The sequence below is a fragment of the Haliotis rufescens genome, unplaced genomic scaffold (assembly GCF_023055435.1).
Source record: "Haliotis rufescens isolate VD_foot unplaced genomic scaffold, xgHalRufe1.0.p SCAF_3, whole genome shotgun sequence".
NCBI classification, from domain to species: domain Eukaryota; kingdom Metazoa; phylum Mollusca; class Gastropoda; order Lepetellida; family Haliotidae; genus Haliotis; species Haliotis rufescens.
In genome coordinates, this window is record NW_025964001.1 from 14,723,432 (window position 1) to 14,747,481 (window position 24,050).

Below are 24,050 nucleotides of genomic sequence, written 5' to 3' on the forward strand. Positions count from 1 at the left end.
ATATCCAATTTTTATATTACATAATTTTGACATATTGATGAGGTTTATTAATTCCATAACTTGTTCTTGTTCTTTGGCTGAAACAATGTCCATGCAATGTCAAAGTTGAACACACTCACTCAAAATATACTGCTCAAAAGGAGTTAAGGACCACGCAATTCTTTCATATTACTAGAGTTTATCTGTCATGCATACCCCCCGTGATATATGCTGTAATATAGCTACAAGCGGTGTAAAAGCATACTCACTCATCGTCATGGCATTACAGATTAACTATAGTAATATGAAAGAATCAGGTGTTCCTTAACTTTTCTTGAGTACTATATTTCCAATATACCCTTGTTATGCCATCGAACAACTGTAACTAAGACTTACTTCTTGATGGCCTTGATCTTGAGATTTCCCCAGTTGATAAACGTGACAATCTCGCCTTCCTTGATGACCTGAGCATCAGCGCCCTCTATGTACAACTTTGGGCCGTACCACACAGTCTTCATGCCAACATCCTTGTTCTGAAGATCAAAGGCAACACCAGTTGTAGACTCAAGTGAGTGAGTGAGTGAGTGTGTGAGTGAGTTGGGTTTAATGTCGCTTTTAACAGTATTCCAGTTATGTCGCGGCGCGTCAGCTTAATGTGGGAGGAAAGCCTGAAGTGACGCAGATCTCAGATGTTTACCATTTCGGTGAAACCCACGCGCACGGGTATGGTGCTGACAAACCTTGAAACATAATCAGGGCGAACTGGGATTCAAACCCACAATCATAGGTTTCTGGCATGCCCAAGGGAGGCAACTCTGCACAGCAAAACGAGGCACCTCAGACGACTGGTCCACCCATACCCCTTGTAGATTCAAGTGAGATAGTGAAATTTCTGTGGTTGTGCTCCAGTGTCTCTTCCTCATGAAACTACTAACACAAGTCTCTTGTTAGAAGAGCACAGAGCCTTACTGAATTTAAATGCAGTGATTCAGACATTTTCATGATTTTAACCAATTTATTTACCTTAGGATGCTTGGCGACTTCCTCGGACAGATCCTTGGCTCCTGCCACAGATACGGGCACGACATCCCCCTTCTCTAGCGCTGTGAAGCGTGGGACAACTGGGTCAATGACCTTCTTATTGCAGGCCCATATCTTGTCCCACTCCATCATAACAACTGAACGAGAGGAGCCCTGAAACAGGAACGATGTTTCTTCATTGTCTAACACTATTCCAGCTATATGACTGCAGCCTGTAAACAACAGCATCAGGACCAGACAATCTAGTGACTATCATCAGCTTGATAAACAACTGTCACTACTGTTTTGAACCATCCAATCACAGCAACGACGGAACGGCTTGATTCAGCAGCTTTGATCTAGCTACCATAGAATACCACTGGTTGCCATGGGAACAGCAGTGGGATAAAAGTAGCAAAGTTGGGACTAAACAGAAACGTAGAAAGTGTCAAAAGGGTCCAAGCAGGTGATGCATGCTGACGCCATTTTACAACACGGTAAGCAATATTCCAGCTATATTATGGTGGCCTGGAAATAATCAAATCTGGTCTTGACAAACCAGAAACGAGTAAGGTCCATGAAATCAACCAAGGTACCGCGATCCATCAGGTTGCCTGAGCCCACTATGATACAATGATGCTAACTCCGAGCCAACCAGCCCTTTTTCCACCCTCAGTGCCAAGTACCAGGCAGGGTAAAAACAAGAACCAACTTTAATTGTTTTTCATGATGCAGCCAGGGTATTGAACCACTGACATTCTGCTCTCGGGGCAAGCACTCCATTTTCTACCCCACAGAGGCAGGAGTGTGACTGAGTGACTTATACAGGTTGTGGGCATTTACCGATGAGGAAACCCACGAGGTTAGGGATGAGGTTGAAAGAACAAGGATCATAATCAAGGGTGTCCTAGCTTCGGACACAAGTTGTGGTGCCGACTGGACCATAGGATTCTGCTTTTGAGTGAGTGAAAGGAGAGTCAGCTCCATCATGAAGGCTTGTCAATAACCTGACACACTGTTGGTTGGTTTGTTGTGTAACGCCGCACTCAGCAATATTCCAGCTATATGACGTCTGTAAATAATCGGGTCTGGACCAGACAATCCAGTGATTAATATCATGAGCATCGATCCACACAATTGGGATCGATGACATGCATCAACCAAGTCAGCGAGTCTGACCACCCGATCCCGTGACACACTGTAACCCATTTCCTCCAACATTCTGTAGACTCACCTGTGAGACAATAAACTGCTTCAAACCTTCAACTGTCATTCCTCTCCTCAACACGCCTCGCACTGTTGGGAAGCGTGGATCATTCCTGGGTCAAGGAGAAACGTTCGCTATTTATCTTGTCAGCCTCAGTTACATCTCACCAGTATCACTCAAATTAATACGACAGCTTCTCAAAGGCCAATTACAGATATCCTAGCATACATGAGTTATGATATAGTAAACAGCAAAAGTATATGTCTTGATACTTTCTCCCCGCAAGGTCCTAAAAATATTTCATAACACCATTACAGCATACAGGCATGTACCTGTACATGAATCAGTGAACAATGCTCTGTGTAACAGACAACAACAAAATGGGTTTAAGTCCACCGGGAATCAATAATAATAATAATAATAATAATAATAAATGAGTCCATTTGTATGGTGCCAAACTCCATACCAGCTCGTGTGCTCATGGCGCTTACATTATTACCCCAGTCAATGGATCAGTGAGCACTCGATTTTCATTCTAAGCTCCCTGGGGAGTATACAACCCAAGCTGCCTGTGAGGCGCTAGAAGGTTACCGTCTCATCCTACTGGGTACCCACTCACTGCTGGGTGAACAGAGGCACATTTCGAACAAAGTCACTTGCCAAAGCAGACACCACATATGGTACATGTGCTTGTGTGGGGCAGGACCGAAGCCCAAGAAACTCTCAGGAGTCAAGAACGTGGTCATCCATCCATCCACTCTCCGAGACCGACTTTGCTTAACTTCACCTGATTAGTGATCTGTGCGCTGTGCACAGGACCACGTGCCATCCATTTCTATAAGTACCTACCAGCCCTCGACGATGCCCTCGTTGACAAACCAGGTGAGCTTCCTCTTGGACATGACAATATTCTGCAGGTTCAGTCTGCTATACTCGTAGATGTGTGGCTTCCTCAACCCTGTTGTAAGACACAGTTGGACAATGGTCAGTATTGGCCCAAACTCATTCAAATCAGATCTAAGTTCTCGCTACTGCGAAAATAAAGAACTGAGCACATCCCATTACAGTTCATGTTAGAAGAACCTTTTGCAAAATTTGACCAACCAAAGAAATGACTACCAAGAAGTCGACATTAGTCAATCAGAAAGCAGCTTTCTCCAGCTAGTTTGAGACTGGTGACTCCATTTCCGACTATGAATCAAAATATAAATTTGAAACCTGAACAAACAAATTCTGGAATGTCTAATAGATGAAAACACTGTTTGGCAGTACTTCCCACTGGCTATGGAGAGTCTCTTCCATTTCAAATGTTTATACCATCGAAGCGAGAAACAGATAAACATTTTCACAGAATCAGTCACATAGCCCATAACTGCTGTTCGGAATACCAAATTACACCGACATATTGTCTCACATGACACATTTTTCAAAGTCTAGATTGGAAATGTGCAGTGCTCCTCTTTGAAATAATCTTGTCATAAAATGCAAGATGACTTTTATTTTTTCTAGAGTAATACAAACAACAGAATATTGTAATACGCCGGACAGATACTCTCACACTCAAAAACAGTGGCTTGGGAACTTATCTAATTTTTTCAGCAGATATATTTTTCTGTTTCCACTAAATTCTAAAGCATGACAAGACACTGAAACCTACCGAGCTGGTCAATGAACCAGAAATACTGGTCGTCTCGGTCATGGTACTCGGTGGTCCTCAAGGCATGGGTCACTCCCTCAACACTGTCCACCACTGGACAAGCGAAGTCGTAAGTCGGATACACCCTGGAAACAGACATTGTTGGCATACAAACCACATTCATTCAGTGAGCGAGTGAGTGAGGGAGGAGAAAAACGGCTGAAATTATACTAGTTTTAAAACGCAGGGGCAGAATAATGTAAGAAGGTTGAATAAAGAAATGTAGGTCGAAACCAAGTACCTGTTTGGTAAAACCAATAAGCATCGGTATGAAAAACTGACGAAGTGCGGCAATTATATACCCCTTCAGAGCTGCTGTGTTTAAAAAAATCTGTAAAATGCACGTAAAAATATTAACTGTCGTTTAAATTTTCAGTCTTTTCCGGGCACTTATTATGATTATTTACAGATTAGCCTGGAAGTCGGTCGGGGAGTGCTTATTGGAGCAGGGCCCTTAATACGGGGAATACGGTATGCCTGTCACACTTACTTGTATTTAGTCCCTGTCCTGATGTGAGGCTCGTTCTTGCACCGGTAAATGGTTGGGTCCCTCATACACCCGTTGTCAGATGCCATGCTGATTTTGGCCCGGACGGCACAGCGCTGACCGCTTGGAGTGGCCTGCACCATCTCCTGCCACATGCTGAGGTTCTTGTCAACACCTGGCAAAGGCAGCAACATACCATAAGGCAATTTATAGCTACGATGGATAGAATTATCACTAAACCGACGCATGTTATCAGAGTGAGTGAGTGAGTGAGTTGGGTTTAACGCCGCTTGTATTCAAGTTATATCACGGCGTGTCAGCTTAATGTGGGAGGAAAGCCAGAAGTGATGCAGGTCTCAGACGTTTACCACTTCGGTGAAACCCACGAGCACGGGTATGGTGCTGACAAACCTAGAAACATAATCGGGGCGAACTGGGATTCGAACCCACAATCATAGGTTTTGGCATGCCCAAGGGCCCGCAACTCTGCACAGGGAATTGCTGCGCCTTAGACTGACTGGGCCACCAGCGCCCCCACATGTTATCAGAAATCAGCGGGCCACTGTAACTTGATAATGCCCTCATATTGCCATTATCACGCCCGTTGTTAGGTGACGTCATAGGATAGGAAGAGGTGACGTCACGTTGAATAGTGACGTCATCTGGTTTGTTCTATGACGTTTCCCTATTTGTAAAAGTGGGTCAGTGGCATTCGTGTTGATTGCAGTAAATGTTTCAAAACCGATATTGTTGTTTCTTTTTATTTGATAACAAATTCCATCCATTTTAGCTATAATAACGGTAACGCTATTTTTCAGGGTATTATCATTTGCAGAAGCCCTCGGTCTTTTCAACTGCCCTCCTTCGTTGGGCCGTTCATGGAAGACCTCACGCTTCTGCAAATAATAATGTCCTGAAAAATAGCGTTACCCTTATAATAGTCAGTGGGTCTAACCTGCACTGCACAGTATTTCAGATATATCACCTAATGATGGAGGAAAGGTCCAACTGACACAGGTAACAGAAGTGTATTAGAATACAGTACGTTTATAACGAACACACTTTAACGATCTGACAGATATAACAAACTGATTTTTGGTCCTGTGCATTTGTTGTATATATGTTGTATATCTGCTTATAACGAATTGTGGTTATAACCATAGTTAACTGTACTTTGGAGACCCTGATGAGTATGGTGTTGGAAGATCAAGGATTCTATTTTATTATTGGGGTTATTCTAGAATTAGTAATCAAGAAGAGCAAAGAAAACTGGCCAAGCAGGATATTTACTAGTCCTGCACCATGACCGTGGAATATATTTATTTTATGAATTTATTTTATGAATTTTTAAAAAAATATTTTAGAAACGTATACTAAAGCAAGTCTAGCCAGCTCTAGCTACCAGTAGCTCTAAATCAGCATAGGGAAACTATTTTTTTTTTTTTTTTTTATTCGAGAAGGGTATTGTGTAATATAAGATTTCATAGTCTTAATGTTAGTCTTAACATTAACTGAATCTAACTTAATTCAAACATGGCACTTCCCTATATGAACAACACAAGTCATTGGTGATCTGAAAGACATTTTTCAAAAGGCCAAACATTTGAGTCAATCTTACATTTTCCAGTTTATCATGGTTATAGCGTGCATAGTGAGCCAGCTCCCCTCACTGTCCTATCCAAGCAATGCTAGGATCTTCCCAACCCATTCTGTACTCACTGTTGTTTCTGTTCTTGGATTCCTTCCTCTCTTCCCTCTCCTTCTTCATTGTCTCGGGGTCGGTGTCGTCCACGTACGCCTTCTTGTCACGGATCAGCTTCTCACAGAGGCCCATCAGACGGTCGAAGTGGTCAGAGGAGTGACTGAAGATGTCGTACTTGACCCCCAGCTTAGCCAGGTCCTCCAGAATGACCTGACAACAGTGAAATTGGTTGGTTGGTTTGTTGTTTGACCGGACAGCAATATTCCAGCTATATGACGGCAGTCTGTAAATAATCAAGTCTGGACCAGACAATCCAGTGATTGAAATCATGAGCATCGATCCACGCAATTGGGATTGATGACATGCATTAACCAAGTCAGCGAGCCTGACCACCCAGTCCTGACAATCACAATCATAGTCGCCTGACAACAGTGAAATCACAGATAGTGTCCTCACCTTCATACAAAGAGGATTGGGGTATCACCATTTTCAACAGTATCGCAGTAGTGGACATGGTACAAAATCAGGTGAGGTGAAATTGGGGTTCACGTCACAATCAAGATTATTCCACTTATATAATCGATGTGTGTGTGTGTTCATGAGTGTGTTCGTGAGTGTGAGTGTGAGTGTGAGGTGAGGTGAGGTGTGGAAATGGGGTTTAACACTGCGTCCAAGATTTTGGCGCTTATATAGCGATGTGCATGCATGTGTCTGTGGCTACTTGTACTAGTCCGAACTGATGCAAGTTTTATAGTGCAAGCCCACTCAAAGGCCATACCGCAGTTTAAACATGGACACCCCACTCAGACAGTATACACACTCCAATCCCACCAGCCCTTGATTTATCACCTCAATGCTGACCACCAGCCACAGTAACAACAAGTACCATCTGTTTACATCTTTTGGATTGGGATCAAACTACCGATCTCCCACTTTCTGGGCAGATGATCTATCCACAAGACCACAGCGGTCTGGTCCAGTGTTAGATAACTCAGATAACTTCACATATATTTCAGGGACCCTGTGACTTTGATTTAACCTTCTGTGTATGGCTGTGGTGCATTTGTGTATGTTTGTTGCCTTTGTAACCATTGGTTATTTTATTTGGTCCTACCTTCTCATACTCCTCGTTCTCCTTGGCTGGGTTTGTGTCGTCAAACCTCATAATGAGTTTACCCTTGAAGGCCTCTGCGTAGTACTGGTTGAGTAGCGCTGCCTTGGCATGGCCGATATGCAGGTACCTGAAATACAGGGGCATCTCAGTCACGTCAGTATGGGTAGCATTACAGAGTGAGCGAGCATGGTTTTACGCCGCTTTTAGCAATATCACGACAGGGGAACACCAAAATTGGGCTTCACACATTGTACCCATGTGGGGAATCGAACCCGGGTCTTCGGCGTGACAATCGAACGCTTTAACCACTAGGCTACTCAACCGCCCCTAGCAGGTACAAGAGATATCCTTTTCAGGTAAAATTATTGTCAGGTAACAGCAACATCATTGACAGGTGATAGCAGCATCCCTATCAGATAATAGTAGCATTATTGTCAGGTACAATGCATCTCTGTCAAACAAGACTTTACAAAACATTGAATAAGAAGTGCTTCAACGTACCCACTGGCCTCTGGGGGGAATCTGACGACCACTTTCCCCATCTCTGCCCCTGGTAGGTCAACATACTTCCCCTCGTCTTTCTTCACCTGAAACAAAACCCATACAACAGGTACATCAGTGTTTCTTCCTCACTAAGATCAGGCTGCAAACCAACTTATTTTTTTCCTACAGTGAAGATACAGAGGACATTTTTCTCTTTCTTTTCTAAAACAAAGACAATTTGATGACAACTAACTATTTCTTGGCAGACATTCGTATCATATCATGTTTTGTTTGTTTCTTGGTTAAGGCCGCACTAAGCATTCCAGTATTGTCAGCGGTCTGTAAATAATCGAGTCTGGACCAGACAATTCAGTAATTGACATCACGAGCATCGACCCCTGTATTTGGGATACAATGACATGCATCAAGCAAGTCAGCGAGCATGACCACCCAATCCTGTTAGGTGCCTCTAACGACAAGCAAAGTCACCTTTTACGGCACGCATGGGTTGCTTAAGACCTATTCAACCCCGGATCTTCATGGGTAGATGTTGATAGCAAACTCATGGAATAAGAAATCATTTGACATTTCACTTCTTGACAACATGTCATCCTCCTGCTGAGCATCAACAGAGTATGACACTGCACACATTTTGGCCAAATAGAAAAAAAATCACTGTCACAAAATCCCAACATCAACAGAACAAATTTTGAGAAAAAAGATTCCCGAGAAACAAATCATTTTGTTGAGAACAGTATTTCAGTTTATATCACAATGTGTCAGCTTGTTGTGGGAGGAAAGCCCGAAGTGATGCAGGTCTTCGATGTTTACCACCATACTCATGCTGCTGACTTACCTAGAAACGTAATCAGTGTGATTCTGGGATTCAGACCCATGATCATGGGATTCTGTCTACTTACAGGATGCAACTCTGCACAGCAAATGAGTAGGCCATTCATACCAAGTCTTTCAGAAATGACAATCAATCGAACCTAGGTTTTTAAACATGATAAATGATATAAGAAAAAAGTTTTGAAATGACATCACACAATTATTGGTGATTTTCCTATTTAAAATGGAAATACTTATCAATAGTAGTAAACTTACAACACCATCTCCTCGCTTATCTCCCTTGATCTCGACCTTTGGCAGCTTGCTGACCGTGGATGCAAAGATAGCCTCTGATGACAGGAAGTTGTAGTAACGCTTGACGTGTGGAGGAGCACGCCCCTTCTCTAGCATAGAGTGCCACTGGCCGTTGGCTGAATCAAATTAATGTAACCCTTAGGACAAATACGTTAATTGTCAAAATAAGAGATGCTGCTTTGAACAGTATTTCAGTTATATCACGGAGTGTCAGCTTAATAAAGGAGGAAAGCCCAAAGTGATGCAGGTTTCATATGTTTACCCCTTTGGTAAAACCAACGAGCACAAGCATGGTGCTGACAAACCTAGTAACATAATCGGAGAGAACCGGGATTCGAACCCACGATCATAGGTCTGGCCTGCCCAAGGGATGCAACACTGCAACTCTGCATTGCAAATGGCAGCCCCTGAGATGACTGGGCCACCTGTGCCCCTGATGAGAGCCCAGAGTGATGCAGTAGATGTTTAGCACTTTCTCATATTGCAGTCAATCCAAAGTGATGTCTTAATTAATATCAACCACGTGCAACACCTCAAAGGACACTAGACCCGTGAAGATTCCGGGGTAGAATAGGTCTTCAGCAACCCATACTTGCCGTAAAAGGTGACTATACTTGTTGTAAAAGGCGACTAACGGGATCGGGTGGTCAGGCTCGCTGACTTGGTTGATGCATGTCATCGATCCCAATTGTGTGGATCGATGCTCATGATGTTAATCACTGGATTGTCTGGTCCAGACTCGATTATTTACAGACCGCCGTCATATAGCTGGAATATTGCTGAGTGCGGCGTTAAACAAGAAACCAACCAACCAAATCAAAGGACACTGAAGGGCAGTCAAAACTTGGTCTTACTCTGCAGGGCCTCCCACACGATGAAGTCAGCGATGGTGAAGTTGTGGCCGACCAGGAAGGTGATGGAGCCAAGCACGTTGTCCAGGTACTGGATGGCATCCGCGAAGTCTGACGCACAGGACAGCTGACCTCCAGCGAACTGGATCCAGTGGTCAACCTGGACAAGTCAAATCAGGTCATATCTTAACATCTGTAACCATGGTAACAACAATGCACTGAAACTGTTCGTCCAGACGTTGGATTTCCTGCAAACACTGTTCCACACAAGTCCGAGCAGTCATCAGGGCCGAGTCATTACAAACTTTCATCATTATTATGTGTAGAGTCGATACAGCCTTGAAACACAAACTGATACAAGGATAGCTGTGTTGTTAGGCTATAATAAATTAATTGCTTGAATATCATCCACTTTTGTTCCAAAAGTGGGGAGGGAGGCTTTTTATTTATTATTTGCTAAAATAAAATATTTTTTAAAGTCATCAAGTTATAGACTGGACACCTTGATATGAGCAAAAGGTGACTGAAATAACAAAGATAACAAATAAACATTGATTTCAACAGTACCAGTCCGATGTATCTGTGTCAAACCTATTTACGTTTTCACTGAATTTATCCTCAATTGATGATAACTTGTCATGTTCCCAATAAGCAAACTCACAGACTCTGAGTGAGTGAGTGAGTGAGTGAGTGAGAGTGAGTGAGTGAATGTGGTTTTATGCCGCTTTTAGCAATATTCCAGCAATATCACGGCGGGGGACACCAGAAATTGGCTTCACACATGTCGGGAATCGAACCCGGGTCTTCGGCGTGACGAGCGATCACTTTAACCACTAGGCTACCCGACCGCCCCTCTCACAGACTCCTCTGGTGTTTTCAAAATAGTGAGCACCATCTTGACAGCTGACAGCAAGCAGACGACAGGCAGGCACACAACAAGAGTCAGTTGTAGGCCAGTTTAATCCTTGTCATAAACATGAATTAATTTGTCAGGGGGTTTAGTCATGAGTCGGGCTGGGATGATAATCTAGCAATTAATTTATTATGCCCTTATGTCAGGTTAATATTCGCATTACATAGGGGAGTCATGACAACCCTATTATTACAAATGACTATTTCAAATGAAATCCCACCTCAGTTTTCTCCAGAACAGGTCCCCCTTGAAGTCCGGCTGCTGGGAATGCTCGGGCCAGATAGCGACAAATGGAGGGGCAGAAAGTGAAATTCACATCCCTGTAAACAAGAAAACATTTTACATTATTTAACTTCTTGTTTTGCTGTGACTCTAAAGTCTCATTTAACGCAAATACTGTTTGCATTTTGTTTAACACTGCCCTCAGCAATATCCCAGCCATATGACAGTATTTAGTAATCGAGTCTGGACCAGTCAATCCAGTGATTGACATCATGAGCAATGATTTACACAATTGGGACATGATAATGTGCATCAAGTCAGAGAGACTGAACACCTGATCGTGTTAGTCGCCTCTTATGAAAATAATGGTTTGCCACAGACAAATTTTAACCTAATTTTCATGAGGACTAATGCAAATAACGATGAGTGAGTGAATGTAGTTTTATGACACCACATTATTCCATCTTAATCATAGTGAATGGAGGACAGTCATGTCCTTGTCAGATGGACCAAACCTGATACCCTAAAAACCAATTGAATCACACATTTCTTTTAACTTTACAACCAAACAAACTTAAAAAATGTTGAACTTCCTCTAAACATGTTAAATTTTGCTTTTAAGTTTTAATTTAAAACTTACACAGGCAGTTCTACTTACTTGTTGACTGTGAGGCTGTTGGAGGGACCAAACTCCCAGCTTACGTCCTCACCCTTTGCCTTCAAATACTCAACCGCAACGATTGCAGCTGAAATCAAAGTCAACACCATTCATACAAGTTATTCTTTACAAATAATACCACCACAAAAATTATAAACACTGCCTTCAAACAAGGACGTATGAGGTTCCTGGCTCTGTAGTCTTTGGTTTGGGTTTGTTGTTAAACGCTGCACTCAGCAATATTCCAGCTATATGACGGCGGTCGGTAAATAATCGTGTCTGGACCAGACAATCCAGTGATTGACATCATGGGCATTGATCCTTGCAATTGAGATACAATGACATGCATCAACCAAGTCAGTCAGCCTGACCACCTGATCCCGTTAGTCACCTCTTACGACAAGCTCTGTAGTCACCTGGTCTTACTGTTTTATAAGACATGGATTTTTTATTTTATGAGTGATTTTGATATTCTAGGAGTGGGTGGGTGGGTGAGTGAGTGAGGTTTTACGCCACTTTTAGCAATATTTCAGCAATATCACGGCAGGGGACACCGGAAAATGAGCTTCACACATTGTACCCATGTGGGGAACCGAACCCGGCTCTTAGGCATGACGAGCCAACGCTTTAACCACTAGGCTACCCTACAGACCCGATAACTGTGTAGAAGCAGAAATTAGGTATAAAATCTGTTTGAAAACAAACACTTCTCCAAGTGGAGATTATTACTAATACTACAAATGACTACTGTACTATATTATTGTATCTATGTTTTATAAATCTCATTAAAATCAGATCTTAGTTCCAGATACCGCTAAATAAAGATCTGAAGACGTCCCATTACAGGTTATGTCAAAACACCTTTCATCCAGCAAGATCAGAAAAGTAACTATCGGAAAGTGTTTTCTAATCATGCAACCTAAAAAAGGTTAACAGTGTATTCCGAAAGGACAGTTATGGGTTGTACGACTGAATCCGTCAAAATCATCATCTCTCTCTAGCCTCAATGGGATAAACATTTGAAACTAAGAGATTTTACATAGCCTGTGGGAAGTTCTGACCGACAATCTAGGCCATCTATTAGACATTACAGAATGTTCTTTTGCTCAGTTTTTAACTTTTGAATCGAGACCTGTAATGGGGTGTCCTCAGATCTTTGGTTAGTGTTAGCGAAAACTAAGATCTGATTTACCGTATTCGACGTAATAAGCGCCCACAGCGATATTTGCTAATATTGGCTTGTGAACAATCCCAATTAGCACCCCTTCCTATTGATCAATGTACACAAGACCTTTTTACTTGTGTATAATACGCACTTGTGTGTAATATGCACCCTCAATTATGGGCAATTAAACTCTGGAAAAATATATATGTTGTATATAAATATTTCAGGCTGTCAGCATAAACCACAAAATTTATCTTTCAACTCTGTTTTTTTTCACCAAAATAATATTCTTATAAGAGCCCCCTATTTCTAATTTTGAGAGCACTCTGGGTGCTTATTACGTCGAATACGGTAAATGAGATTGATGTTTCAAGGACAAGTTCGTTAATTAATGTAGAGTCCGAGTAACTCTGCATCCCTTAAAAATAATGGAGGCCCATTATATCCCAGGATATTCCCTTACTTACTTCCAAACACATCCCTACTTTTACACTTTGACAAAACCGTCTCTTGTGGAAAATATTTCAAATAAAAAAAGAACTCTTTGTCGCCTGTATTTATACTGTGCAAGCCGCCCATGCGTCGTGCACGAGGAATATGCTCTCTGCTGTTGTTGCACTGCAACAAGCTCCGTCGCAAGCTGATATTTATAATGCATGGTACACGGCGCTTCTTAATTTCATGGGGTCGAAAACTAGTATTTTATAAATCAGTTGCACATAAATACATGCTGACTGGGATAACAGGAATTATAGTGCCCTGAACAAGGATATATATGTTTACCAGATTGCTTTTCTCATCAAAGGTTTATCTAATTACTTAAAACATGTTAAATATGAACATTGTTATACTTATAGGTAACCTGCTGCAATACAACATTACCATGATTATATACTTGTTAGATTTTTTAGCTTTTAAGGATAATGAATTTTTTTTAAACTATATAAAAGTTAATTCCGAATCCTGTTCCCATGTCGCGATCATAGAGGTCGGCAATGAGACGTCCTCAAATCAAACAATGCAGGTTTGAATCCCACTGGCAACACATTTTCCGACAAAATTTGAAATCATTCACTTGTCAAAATACAAAAAAATTACTTCTGTCTATTCCAAGTGTAAATTAATTGAAATGTTGGTTGAAGATATAATTGACAAACAACTCTCCATTCCTGAAAAATAATGGAGCATTTAAACAATAGCATGACGTTACAGATGGGTTTTTAATACAAATGAAATCACACTTTAGCTGTCCTTCACAACACAAACTTCTAAACGCCACTCAAGGAATTGTTTCATCAATTTTGAAAGAGCTTCATTCCATACAACAATAACAAGAATCATCAGGAGATGACATATCCCCCCTGTCTTGTGCAATTTGGAAATGGACTTAGTCTACTTACACCCCTCTTTTGGTTCATTGCCATTGCACACCTTCAGTTCAGTGAAGAAAAAATGAATGCTGTATTTTTCAACATCCCAAATTTTCAAAAGGTACTAGTTCACCACAAGACTGATCTGTATCGCATGTTTCATCTAGAAATATTTAACTGTTTTGGAGTTCTGCTACGGAAACAAACACAAGTTTCATTTTCAGTTAAGTCCAACTTGTTGTCATGAAACATATTTTTTGTTTAAAAATACAGCTCTCAAATCATCAAAAGGCACCAGTTCAACACTAGCCTCATCTGTATAGCACGTTTCATCTAAAAGTATTCAACAGTTTTGGAGTTCTGCTCTGATTGAGCAATACCCTTCATTGGAATACAAATAACATAAAATTGACCTGAGATATTTTTCTAGATTTACACCAGTCAATTACTATTCCAGTATAATAATAATCATGATAATAATAACAGTGATCATAAAAATAATTGACGAGCGAAACATGTGACAGATGCTGTTAATGACAATATTCTGCCATGTACTCTTTGATAGACATTTCGATAATTTTCTGCTGTTTCTGCGATACATGTTTTATAACAACCAGCCCTGTAATACATGAATAAACAAGTACCGTAATCTGTAAATGAAATCTAATGATAGATAAACCACATGCTGCATAAGGCTCTTCTAATATTACACATATTCTTATTTTCAAAAAGCTTGACTTATATCTGACACACAGATGTATTGTCCGTCTGCATATCTAGCCTGGAAGAGGGACGAAAGTCCATTTAGACAAATTTAATATGAATATTAAACCAACTTCAATAAGATAATAGATACATGCTGAATGGGATTATAGGAAGTATAGAGCCCTGAACAAGATATATGTTTACCTGCATCTTTTTCTCGCCAAATGTATATCTAATTACTTTAAAAATGTTAAATATGAACATTGTTACAGGTAACCCACTGTAACACAACAGTATCTACTTGTTATTTTTCTAGATTATAAGGATTATGTTAATTAACAACAAGCGTTAAGTTAATTTCGAATCATACTCTTATGGTAATAGATAAGAACTGTTAGAACTCTTAAGGTGAGGGGATGTGAAAATGGGTTTGACGTCGTGTCCAAGATTATTGCACTTATATAGCAACGTGCATGCATGTGTGTGTGTGGCTGCTTGTACTAGACCGGACTGATGCCGATTTATAGTGCTAGCCCACTGAGATACCATGCCGCAGTAATACCCCACTCAGACACAGTACACTGACTCCGAGCCGACCAGTCCTTGTTTTATCCCCATAATGCCGAGCGCCAGACAGGGTAACAACAAGTACAATCTTTTAACGTCTTTTGGTATGACACAGCCGGGGATCGAACCACAGACCTTCCGCTCTCCGGTTAGACGCTCTTCGACTAGACCACAGAGGCGGTCGAGGTTGAGTGAGTGTGAGTGCAAGTTTTATAATGCTTACCCCCTTAAAGGCCACACTGCAGTTTAAACATGGATACCCCACTCAGACAAATGGATTATATGAGCAAAATAGTAGCTTTAAGTGTCAATGAAAACAACAATGGGTAATAATACCTGAATTTAGGTAGCTAAGAAAAAGGTAGATAGATTGGATTTACACTGACTGTTGATTGGTCTTTGATATCTTAATAGATTTCATGGAGCAACTTTAGAGTACAGTACATAGTAGAATGATTCATAGTTGTAAAATAAATATATATCCAACTGATAGATTGTTTTTATTTAAGAGCTTTAACTTTCACTTTAGCTTTAATGCTTAATTGAATTGACAATTGGTTGAAGTGAGTAAGTTGGGTTTAACACTGCTTTGAACAGTATTCCAGTTATATCATGGCGTGTTAGCTTAATGTGGGAGGAAAGGACAATTACTTGAAATAATTTGTGATGCATTGCAGCTTTTTATTTTGAATGTCTTTCTTTATCATATGTAAGTAACAGCAGTTTTGCTTGTACTTGTAGAAGGGTTGTAGCAGTGAAGGAACCAAGTGGGTTTAGGTCAATGTAGGCAACGGAAAGTTTCAGAACCCTGACTGCTTCATTGGCTGTATCCTGGGGTACAGTGTGGGATTGCTGCACAGTCCCTTCATCTTCGTTGCCAGTTTATTGAGCATGCTCAATCAACTGATCATCAGTATTACTCTCTGTGATGGGGAGGTTGTCATCACATGTCGCCAGACTTGGACTGAAGTTGGATCAACATCAAGGGCATTTACGCTGGAATAGTCCCAGTACTTGGCAACCGCATTGGTGACATTAGTTTCTATGAACCCCCCGAAGTCATTGAACCTATCGCTTAGTCCTTTTTTCCCAACAGTTCTCAGTCGTTGTGGTTGTAATTTGTTTCCATGCACAGTTGGTCCTGAATATCTCATCTTTCATGGTCACAGTCTTTTTGTGATTGGTTTTCTACAACTTCTTGTGAGGACGATCTCAGCCGTAGGTCACACGTCTCAAAAACATTTACAAGATTATTGCACTTAAAAAGCAACATGCTTGCATGTGTTTGTGCATTTGGGTGGGTGTGTATGTGTGTGTTTTATAATGGTAGCCAACTGAGAGACCATGCTGCAGTTTAACATGGATACTCAGACACAGTTTACTAATCCGTGCCAACCATGCCTTGTTTTGTCCCCTTAAATACACGTCCATAGGCATGCGGCACTGGGTCCCACGAGTCATTTTTACACCCAACAACCTAGGCAAGATGGTAACTCAAAGCTAGCCTTGCTCGCCTTGAAAGTTTGCAGGCTCGCATCTGTAAGTACATGCTGGACATGGATTCCTGAAGCAGGAAAGTGATATTCCTATAACACCAGGCCCATATATATTAATAGTCTATTTATATATATGAGTCTGGTGTTTCAGGAATATCACTAGCCTGCTTCAGGGGCCTGTGAGCATTGTGATGCTGGAGTAAATAAACATTAGCCTATCAGATTTATTTCAATCTGTGTCATAAACATTTAGCCTACAGCTCTATAATCACATGGGTAGCTCTTGCTGCCTGGTAAATTAGTCACATATCAATGTCTGATTCAAAATTGTCAGTGTAGCAAAGACATTTTCTACTTGATAGTCGGGTTGTTAGGAATAAACACTACCTATCCTGACTGAAATGTTACCAGTCATGAGGTAGCTGACAGGATGTTATTTCAACCACTGGAAATCTCTGCATTTTATTTATGATAAGACATTTTGTGACAACTATAGGCAGTTATAACAACGCAACATATGCATACCATATTTTGCAAATGTTTGCTTTCTCACAAGGTGGCTTGATGGCATAAACCATGGACCCTAAGTCGTATTAAGTGTCCATGCATAAACAAACATCCTAAATAGAACCGATTTCACATTACAACTTGGAAATGTCTCCAATTAGCTCACTCCTCTTATTTGATCCGTTTGATTCACTTCCACATTTCATAAAACGAATTGCAGACACAACAGAATGGAAACCTAAGGAGACAAATCTTGTTTTGTGACAGTAGAAAATTGTGATCGAAAACCAGACAATAGGTTGAACTAGAAGAACACGTGCCCGTTCCGATGGCATCTAGCCGGTTCATATTAGACTAATCAATAATTAAACACTTTGGCGTATATGTGTTACCTGCAGCTGGCTTGTCTTTGCTTATGACCACCTTGAGAGCCATCATGTATCAATCAGCAGAATTTGTAAGAGCAGTATCTGATGCTACCTTCTTAAAGCCCTGGACAGGCACCGGAAGTGATGAAAACATTTGCAACGTTCGGGTATTTCCGTAAAAAGCGCTCGCGATGGGCATACAGTTGCATGTGGCAAAAGATAATGTTGCTGATTGCGCGATCATGTCGTCATCATCTTATGTTTTCCCACGATGTAACAACGTGCAAGCATCGATAGAACAATGCGTGTCCGCCACTTATAATATATAATGATATGTTGATAAATTTAACATAGGATTAAGACTCCCCGATTATGTTTCTAGGTTTGTCAGCACCATACCCGTACTCGTGGGTTTCACCGAAGTGGTAAACGTCTGAGACCTGCATCACTTCGGGCTTTCCTCCCAAATTAAGCTGACACGCCGCGATATAACTGGAATACTGTTAAAAAAGCGGCTTTAAACCCAACTCACTCACTCACTTCAAAAATGGTGAAATCCACTGATTTGGTACTGACAAACCTAGAAATATAAACGGATCGGGATTCGAACCCGCAATCATACGTTTCTGGCGTGCCCACAGTACTCTTTAACAGCGAATTGCGGTGCCTTAACGTGCCCCCACTGTTTCTAATAGGTCATTGGTATCTAAATAAGTGGCAGCTTAAATATGATGGCACTAAAAGTACAGTTATAATGTTCGTTAACGGGAACAAACCAGTTGATGCAAGTAATATCCCGTAAGTGGCCTCTTACGACAAGCATACATAGTCGCCTTACGCATGGGTTGCTGAAGACCTATTCTACGCCGGATCTTCACCGGATCATTTATTATAAGAGGGGTATGGGTAGGGGAATATGAGAATTACAACCCCCCCCCCCCCCCCCCCACACACACAATCATTTACATGTAGCATTGTTTTTAAGAGTTATTGAAGACTGCATTGGTTTTATGTCTGATCAGTCTTTCATTGATAAATGTGCTCTTCTATTCTTTAGTAAACTACTCAGAACATATTTGTTCTTCTTCACAATTATGTTATTATATAAAAAAAATCGATAAATGTGTGTATCGAATACCTAGCAAACAATTACGTGGATCGATGCTCATGATATCAATCACTGGATTGTCTGGTCCAGACTCGATTATTTACAGACCGCCGTCATATAGCTGGAATATTGCTGAGTGCGGCGTTAAGCAACAAACCAACAAACCAACTGGTCAGATATGATGACAGTATTTTATTGTATTGTATCGCCAACTTCGGAGGAAATCTATTTGTCTATCTGTCCTTCCATAAAGCCATCCATCTGATTAAAAGTATTCCTCCTGAATATACCTCACTAATTAGGACTGTCCTATTCTAGCCATGGGTGCTGTCTTTAGTACCAATGTCTACTCTCCACTGGCTGACAACTGGCTGACAACTGGCTGACAACTGCCCGTCTGACAAATGGGAGATAACCGTTACGAACTTATCTGACAGTTTGCTTCTAAATTCCTGTATAATACATAGCAAAGAGCAACAGCTGGGCTCTTGCCTGATGTGTAAACACATTGAACAGATTATTAATCATGTTCCGTAAAACAACCCTATATCATTTCCGACTTGCTACCTTGAAACACGCAAATAAAAACTTTAATACATCATGAATAGCATGGGGAAAGACATTTGCATTTAAAACAAAATATTGAAAAAAAACACAAAAACAAACTTGACTGCCTCGGATAGACGCCGGTTCAAAGGACCTTAGAAATAAACACAACACGACGCTTATCCGATCATTGCTTCTGTAGTTCGCAGGTAAACAAACTGTAACAGGAAACACAGATGCAAGGTATGAACCTGGTGACCAAGCGCTCTCTGTAAGCACAACATTAGGACAATTTAGAGAGAGAGGGTGATAAACATATGTTAGTGTCGCACATCACATCGTTTACAAGAAAATGTAAAATATAGATGACAGTTGACGATACACCACACGCGCTCACGCGCAGGCACGCACGGTTAAACAACATTTAAGGAAAGTTAACTTCCATTAATAAATTATTATTGCTTCATTAATCACTGAAGCGTACATAAAAGTTCTTGCACTACCTGCCGTCACGAAAAGAATTATTCATAATACTGGAATTCAAAGCGTCTTTAACTATACTTGATATTTTGTATAAATAGGCTCCATAAACAGTTCAAGTTTAACGAAACGATAAAAAAAATGCTTTAACAAATTGATAATGCATATATTTCCGATACAATTACCCACAATTAAGTCCTATGTATAGTCCAAACTTATCATCGCCAAAGACTCTAGGGGATTAAAAAAGCGAAATAAATACTTAACATTTATTGATACGACTGGCGCATTGCATGTTTACTGCAATGTGACATAGCTTTCATTCATAAAATAATGTGTTTATAGTGTACTTAATAACCATATATGTACGACTGAATGGTAGAACATTAAATACTGTTGAGAATGCACTTTGACTATATACCTGTTTCACTAAATTAAATGTATGAAATAGGTACATTTAAAAATGGAATATTATTTTTATGTTGTTGCGTTCATATAAAACATTAAATAATCTCAAATCTGAATACTTTTTGTAATAACAAAACTTGAAAGTATATTTAGCATGCAACTGCACCCAGACCATCGTTAAAGATTACTTTCCATTTATAATGAGCAACAGTGATGTGACTAATCCCACGTGCCTCATTCTTTAAACACGCCTATGAGCCCCGTACCCGTTAAACAGCTTTATTCCAGTCGTGCATCTATAGATTCGGGAACGTGATCTTGTAAGTATAATGAGGCGTGCCAGGTGTTATACTCATGGGTTTTAAGGCGTGTGTGTACGTGCCAGTCGACACGAACGCTGGTATATGAGCCGGTTTGCAGGTATTCACATATATTGTTTAAACTTGCATGCATGCATTATTGAATAGCACAAAGAGTGCACATATATTTCCCCCTTTGAGTCAATATTACCGATATCACGCCTCTTAAAACGAGGGTTAATGAACCGGCTGTAAAATCCCCTGTGTAGGACCCTACGGAAAATAAATAGGTTTCTTTGTTTGACTTTTTTCAATCTCATCGACATTTCGAAAAAACGAAAACGTTTCAATAGTAAGGATGTAGACCTGTACAAAACCATCTCCCTCCACATCTAACAATTCCACAATATTTAGAAAACGAATATCGTTTGCATGCAAAAGAAAATCGGAGTTTAAAGTTCGGAGGTCTTTTAATGCTTACATCTTTGACCCTTCAGGACCAAAGCACAATGCATTATTTTAAAGAGCAACCAGCATGTCCAACGAACGATTTAGTTATCTTTTTGTAAAACCCGAGGACAAATTATATTTGCCCCCCCCCCCCCCCCCCAACAAAAATTTAATATATTTTTCTTAGAATGGAGAACTTGTCGACCCCTTATAAGTGCAAAACAGTCATCACATCGCTATAGTTAGTAAACAACGTAAAGGAAGTCACGTTATGAAGTATGAAAGATAACACCTTGTTTTGGATATGCAATGAACATATGGTATTTAAAATACAGCGTTACCTCTTTAGGGGGGTGGCAGTAACTGTTATCAGAAACAAAATCATATTAACCCTTTTTCTGCTGGTACAGAAGTATGTATAGAAACATTCTTACTTCGTCCCACGTGCATTCGCAAGGACTCGTTATTGGTCAGTAAATTAAAATATATATACCCCCTGTATGTAAATATAGGGGGTATATATTTTTATTTACTGACCAATAACGAGTTCCTGTGGGTGCATTCCAACTCAGAAATAGAGTGTAAATGGCGGATCACTAAACATTTGCTGTTTGAAATTGATAATTACCTAAAGGAATTGAGAGAACAAGTCTGTTTAAGTGGTTTAAGAGGTAGAATAGGTCTTCAGCAACCCATGCTTACCGTAAAAGGCGACTATGCTTATGTAAGAGGTGACTAACGGGATCGGTGGTCAGGCTCGCTGATTAGGTTGATGAATGTCATCGTATCCCATTTGCATGGATCAATGCTCATGACGTCAATCACTGGATTGTCTGGTCCAGGCTCGATTATTTGCAGACCGCCGTCATATAGCTGGAATGTTGCCGATGACATGTTGCGTTATACAACAAACATAATTTTATCAAGGTAACATAAAAAATATATCGGCTAATACTGTGGTTGACACTCGTGAACCATCAAGGTGACATGACTGCTGCACCCGTTACTGACCTCGATGACGAAGCATATATGACCTGCACTTTCCCACAGGATCGAACAAATGCGCAGATCTATATGCCAGTTAATAAGACTTACATCCTGGCTCATAAAGTGGATGCCATTTATTGAAACGAGAGGCATTATATCTTAAAAATGCTTGTCACTACGTACTATATATTCTAACTGCGTTATCATTGTTTGCATTAACCCTTTGGGCGAGGATATACTATAAGTGAGACACCACTGACTTACTACATATATTTACTTAAGTACAAGTCTCCTGTCGCTGGTACAATCTGTCATTGCTGTCTTGTCATGTTTTTCATTCCACAATCGATTATCCAGTGTTTTATGTCTCAAATTTATCATGATAAATATTCTCGACCCCGATTCGTTTTTAACCCGATTCGCATGTTACAACGCTAAAAAAATCGCCAAATCAAAGTTCATCCATGAGAGAGAGAGAAAGTCAGATAGAGACAGGGAATGTGGAGATGTGACGTCACGTGTGACGAAGTCATGGTGGCAGTTGGGTCCAGGGTATTATCACCACCGACTGGAGATACATTACACTCGATTATAGAAGATGCTTTCTACACACAGGTTCACACTATCGGACAGGATGCCTCAAATATTCACAGTCTAAACTGGGCCTGGGTCCGCCCTTGGTGTGGTTAGGATAATGTGGAAATATATCATAAGGGGTTTTCAATGAAAACGTGTAATCAGAGACAGAAATAATATTTGCCAAAAAGACTGGCCCCAGTCTACGTAGAGTTCTGTATTGTGGGGTTGATTCAAACAGGACTTTCAGATAACGGTCGTTCTTCTCAAGGCATTTCCATCGCCGGTCAGGTACACAGATAGTATGTAACTGATAACGCTGTTTTCCCACTACATTCACTAACACAAGGCTTCATTCAGCAGGTAGACCCCGACGATGAAGACCTGGGGTGAGTGTGTTTCGTCCACCCCTAAGTATACCCTTCCTCTGTAATGTATTCACGTGCGAGCACTATATACACAGCAAGCTCAATATGAAGCCGCCTTGTATGTATTTTGTAATGCTGGTGTCTTTTTTCTAAACACACACTACGATAACCTGTCACGTGATAAATTCGAATTTAACCCGCGGTAGCTAAAACTATAAAAGGACATAGGAATCGTCTACTGCAAACACAGCCTCTACGGAGGGATATGACTACTTTATTCAAATATTTTATTTAAGTTGTCTTTTATTAATTAAATAACAGATATCTTTCGGATTGCAAATAAGTGCAGAAGAGTTTCAAATCCAATAAATAAACATTAAAAACAAACATTAAGCGGATTACTATTATGTTTGGATTAACCGTATTTTTTAATTAATATAAAACTATTCTCCAGGCTAACCTATATAGTTACATCAAAATCTATAATAAGATCAATTATGTGACCACTTGTTTCTGTATTAACGACTCAGCAGACTGGGTGTGATGTTACATTAGCTTAACTTAGACCCCAGACCATAGACCATACCGGAACTGTTGGACCATATATATATATATATATATATATATGTATGTATGTATGTATATATACATACATATATATATATATATATATATATATATATATATATATATATATATATATATATATATATATATACATACATACATACATACATACATACATACATACATACATACATACATACATATATATATCATCTCTATAATGCTCTCCAGGTGTGTTTATGTGTTTTATTTAAAACAAAGTAGATACAATTTCATTATTTAAATGAGAACATATATAGAAAAAGAGGGGCGTTTGAAAGTAAAGGGCATATAATACATTATTATAATCATAACTTCCTGTGCTAATAAAACCTAGTTTAAACAAGGAGTACAGTACACTCATCTAACTACCTGGTGTAAAGGCGCGTGTACATCCCAAGGCCAGTGCATACTATTGAAGCACAATGTATTGCATTTGAAATGGCTCTTAGAGTGGCCTTTGTTTTTCCTCGCAGTCAGAAATACTACATCAATAACATGGCAGTTCTAGATAAATGTGTACGGACCAGACAAACCAGTTGTTGAAGCGTACGGACCAGATTAAC

At 40.2% G+C, this 24,050-nt stretch overlaps 2 protein-coding genes across 3 annotated transcripts in view; one reads left to right on the forward strand and one right to left on the reverse strand.

Annotated features, from left to right (window-relative positions):
- The window catches only part of LOC124134776 (bifunctional glutamate/proline--tRNA ligase-like), a 53,636-nt gene extending 35,825 nt beyond the window's left edge, over window positions 1–17,811 (reverse strand). For both annotated transcript variants that reach the window (XM_048403791.1, XM_048403792.1), the window contains exons 1-14: window positions 17,681–17,811; window positions 11,479–11,566; window positions 10,819–10,918; window positions 9,689–9,845; window positions 8,796–8,950; window positions 7,707–7,792; window positions 7,206–7,332; window positions 6,109–6,301; window positions 4,393–4,564; window positions 3,864–3,988; window positions 3,056–3,164; window positions 2,234–2,318; window positions 1,003–1,173; window positions 376–512 (exon numbers count right to left, since the gene is read on the reverse strand). In XM_048403791.1, the coding sequence (XP_048259748.1) occupies window positions 376–512; window positions 1,003–1,173; window positions 2,234–2,318; window positions 3,056–3,164; window positions 3,864–3,988; window positions 4,393–4,564; window positions 6,109–6,301; window positions 7,206–7,332; window positions 7,707–7,792; window positions 8,796–8,950; window positions 9,689–9,845; window positions 10,819–10,918; window positions 11,479–11,566; window positions 17,681–17,726 (1,751 nt within the window). In that variant the 5' untranslated portion in view covers window positions 17,727–17,811. The remainder of the gene's footprint in view (window positions 1–375; window positions 513–1,002; window positions 1,174–2,233; window positions 2,319–3,055; window positions 3,165–3,863; window positions 3,989–4,392; window positions 4,565–6,108; window positions 6,302–7,205; window positions 7,333–7,706; window positions 7,793–8,795; window positions 8,951–9,688; window positions 9,846–10,818; window positions 10,919–11,478; window positions 11,567–17,680) is intronic.
- A 4,961-nt stretch (window positions 17,812–22,772) lies between these two features.
- The window catches only part of LOC124134855 (egl nine homolog 1-like), a 32,230-nt gene continuing 30,952 nt past the window's right edge, over window positions 22,773–24,050 (forward strand). The window contains exon 1 of the mRNA XM_046499922.2: window positions 22,773–22,899. The gene's annotated coding sequence lies outside the window, so the exon portion shown is untranslated. The remainder of the gene's footprint in view (window positions 22,900–24,050) is intronic.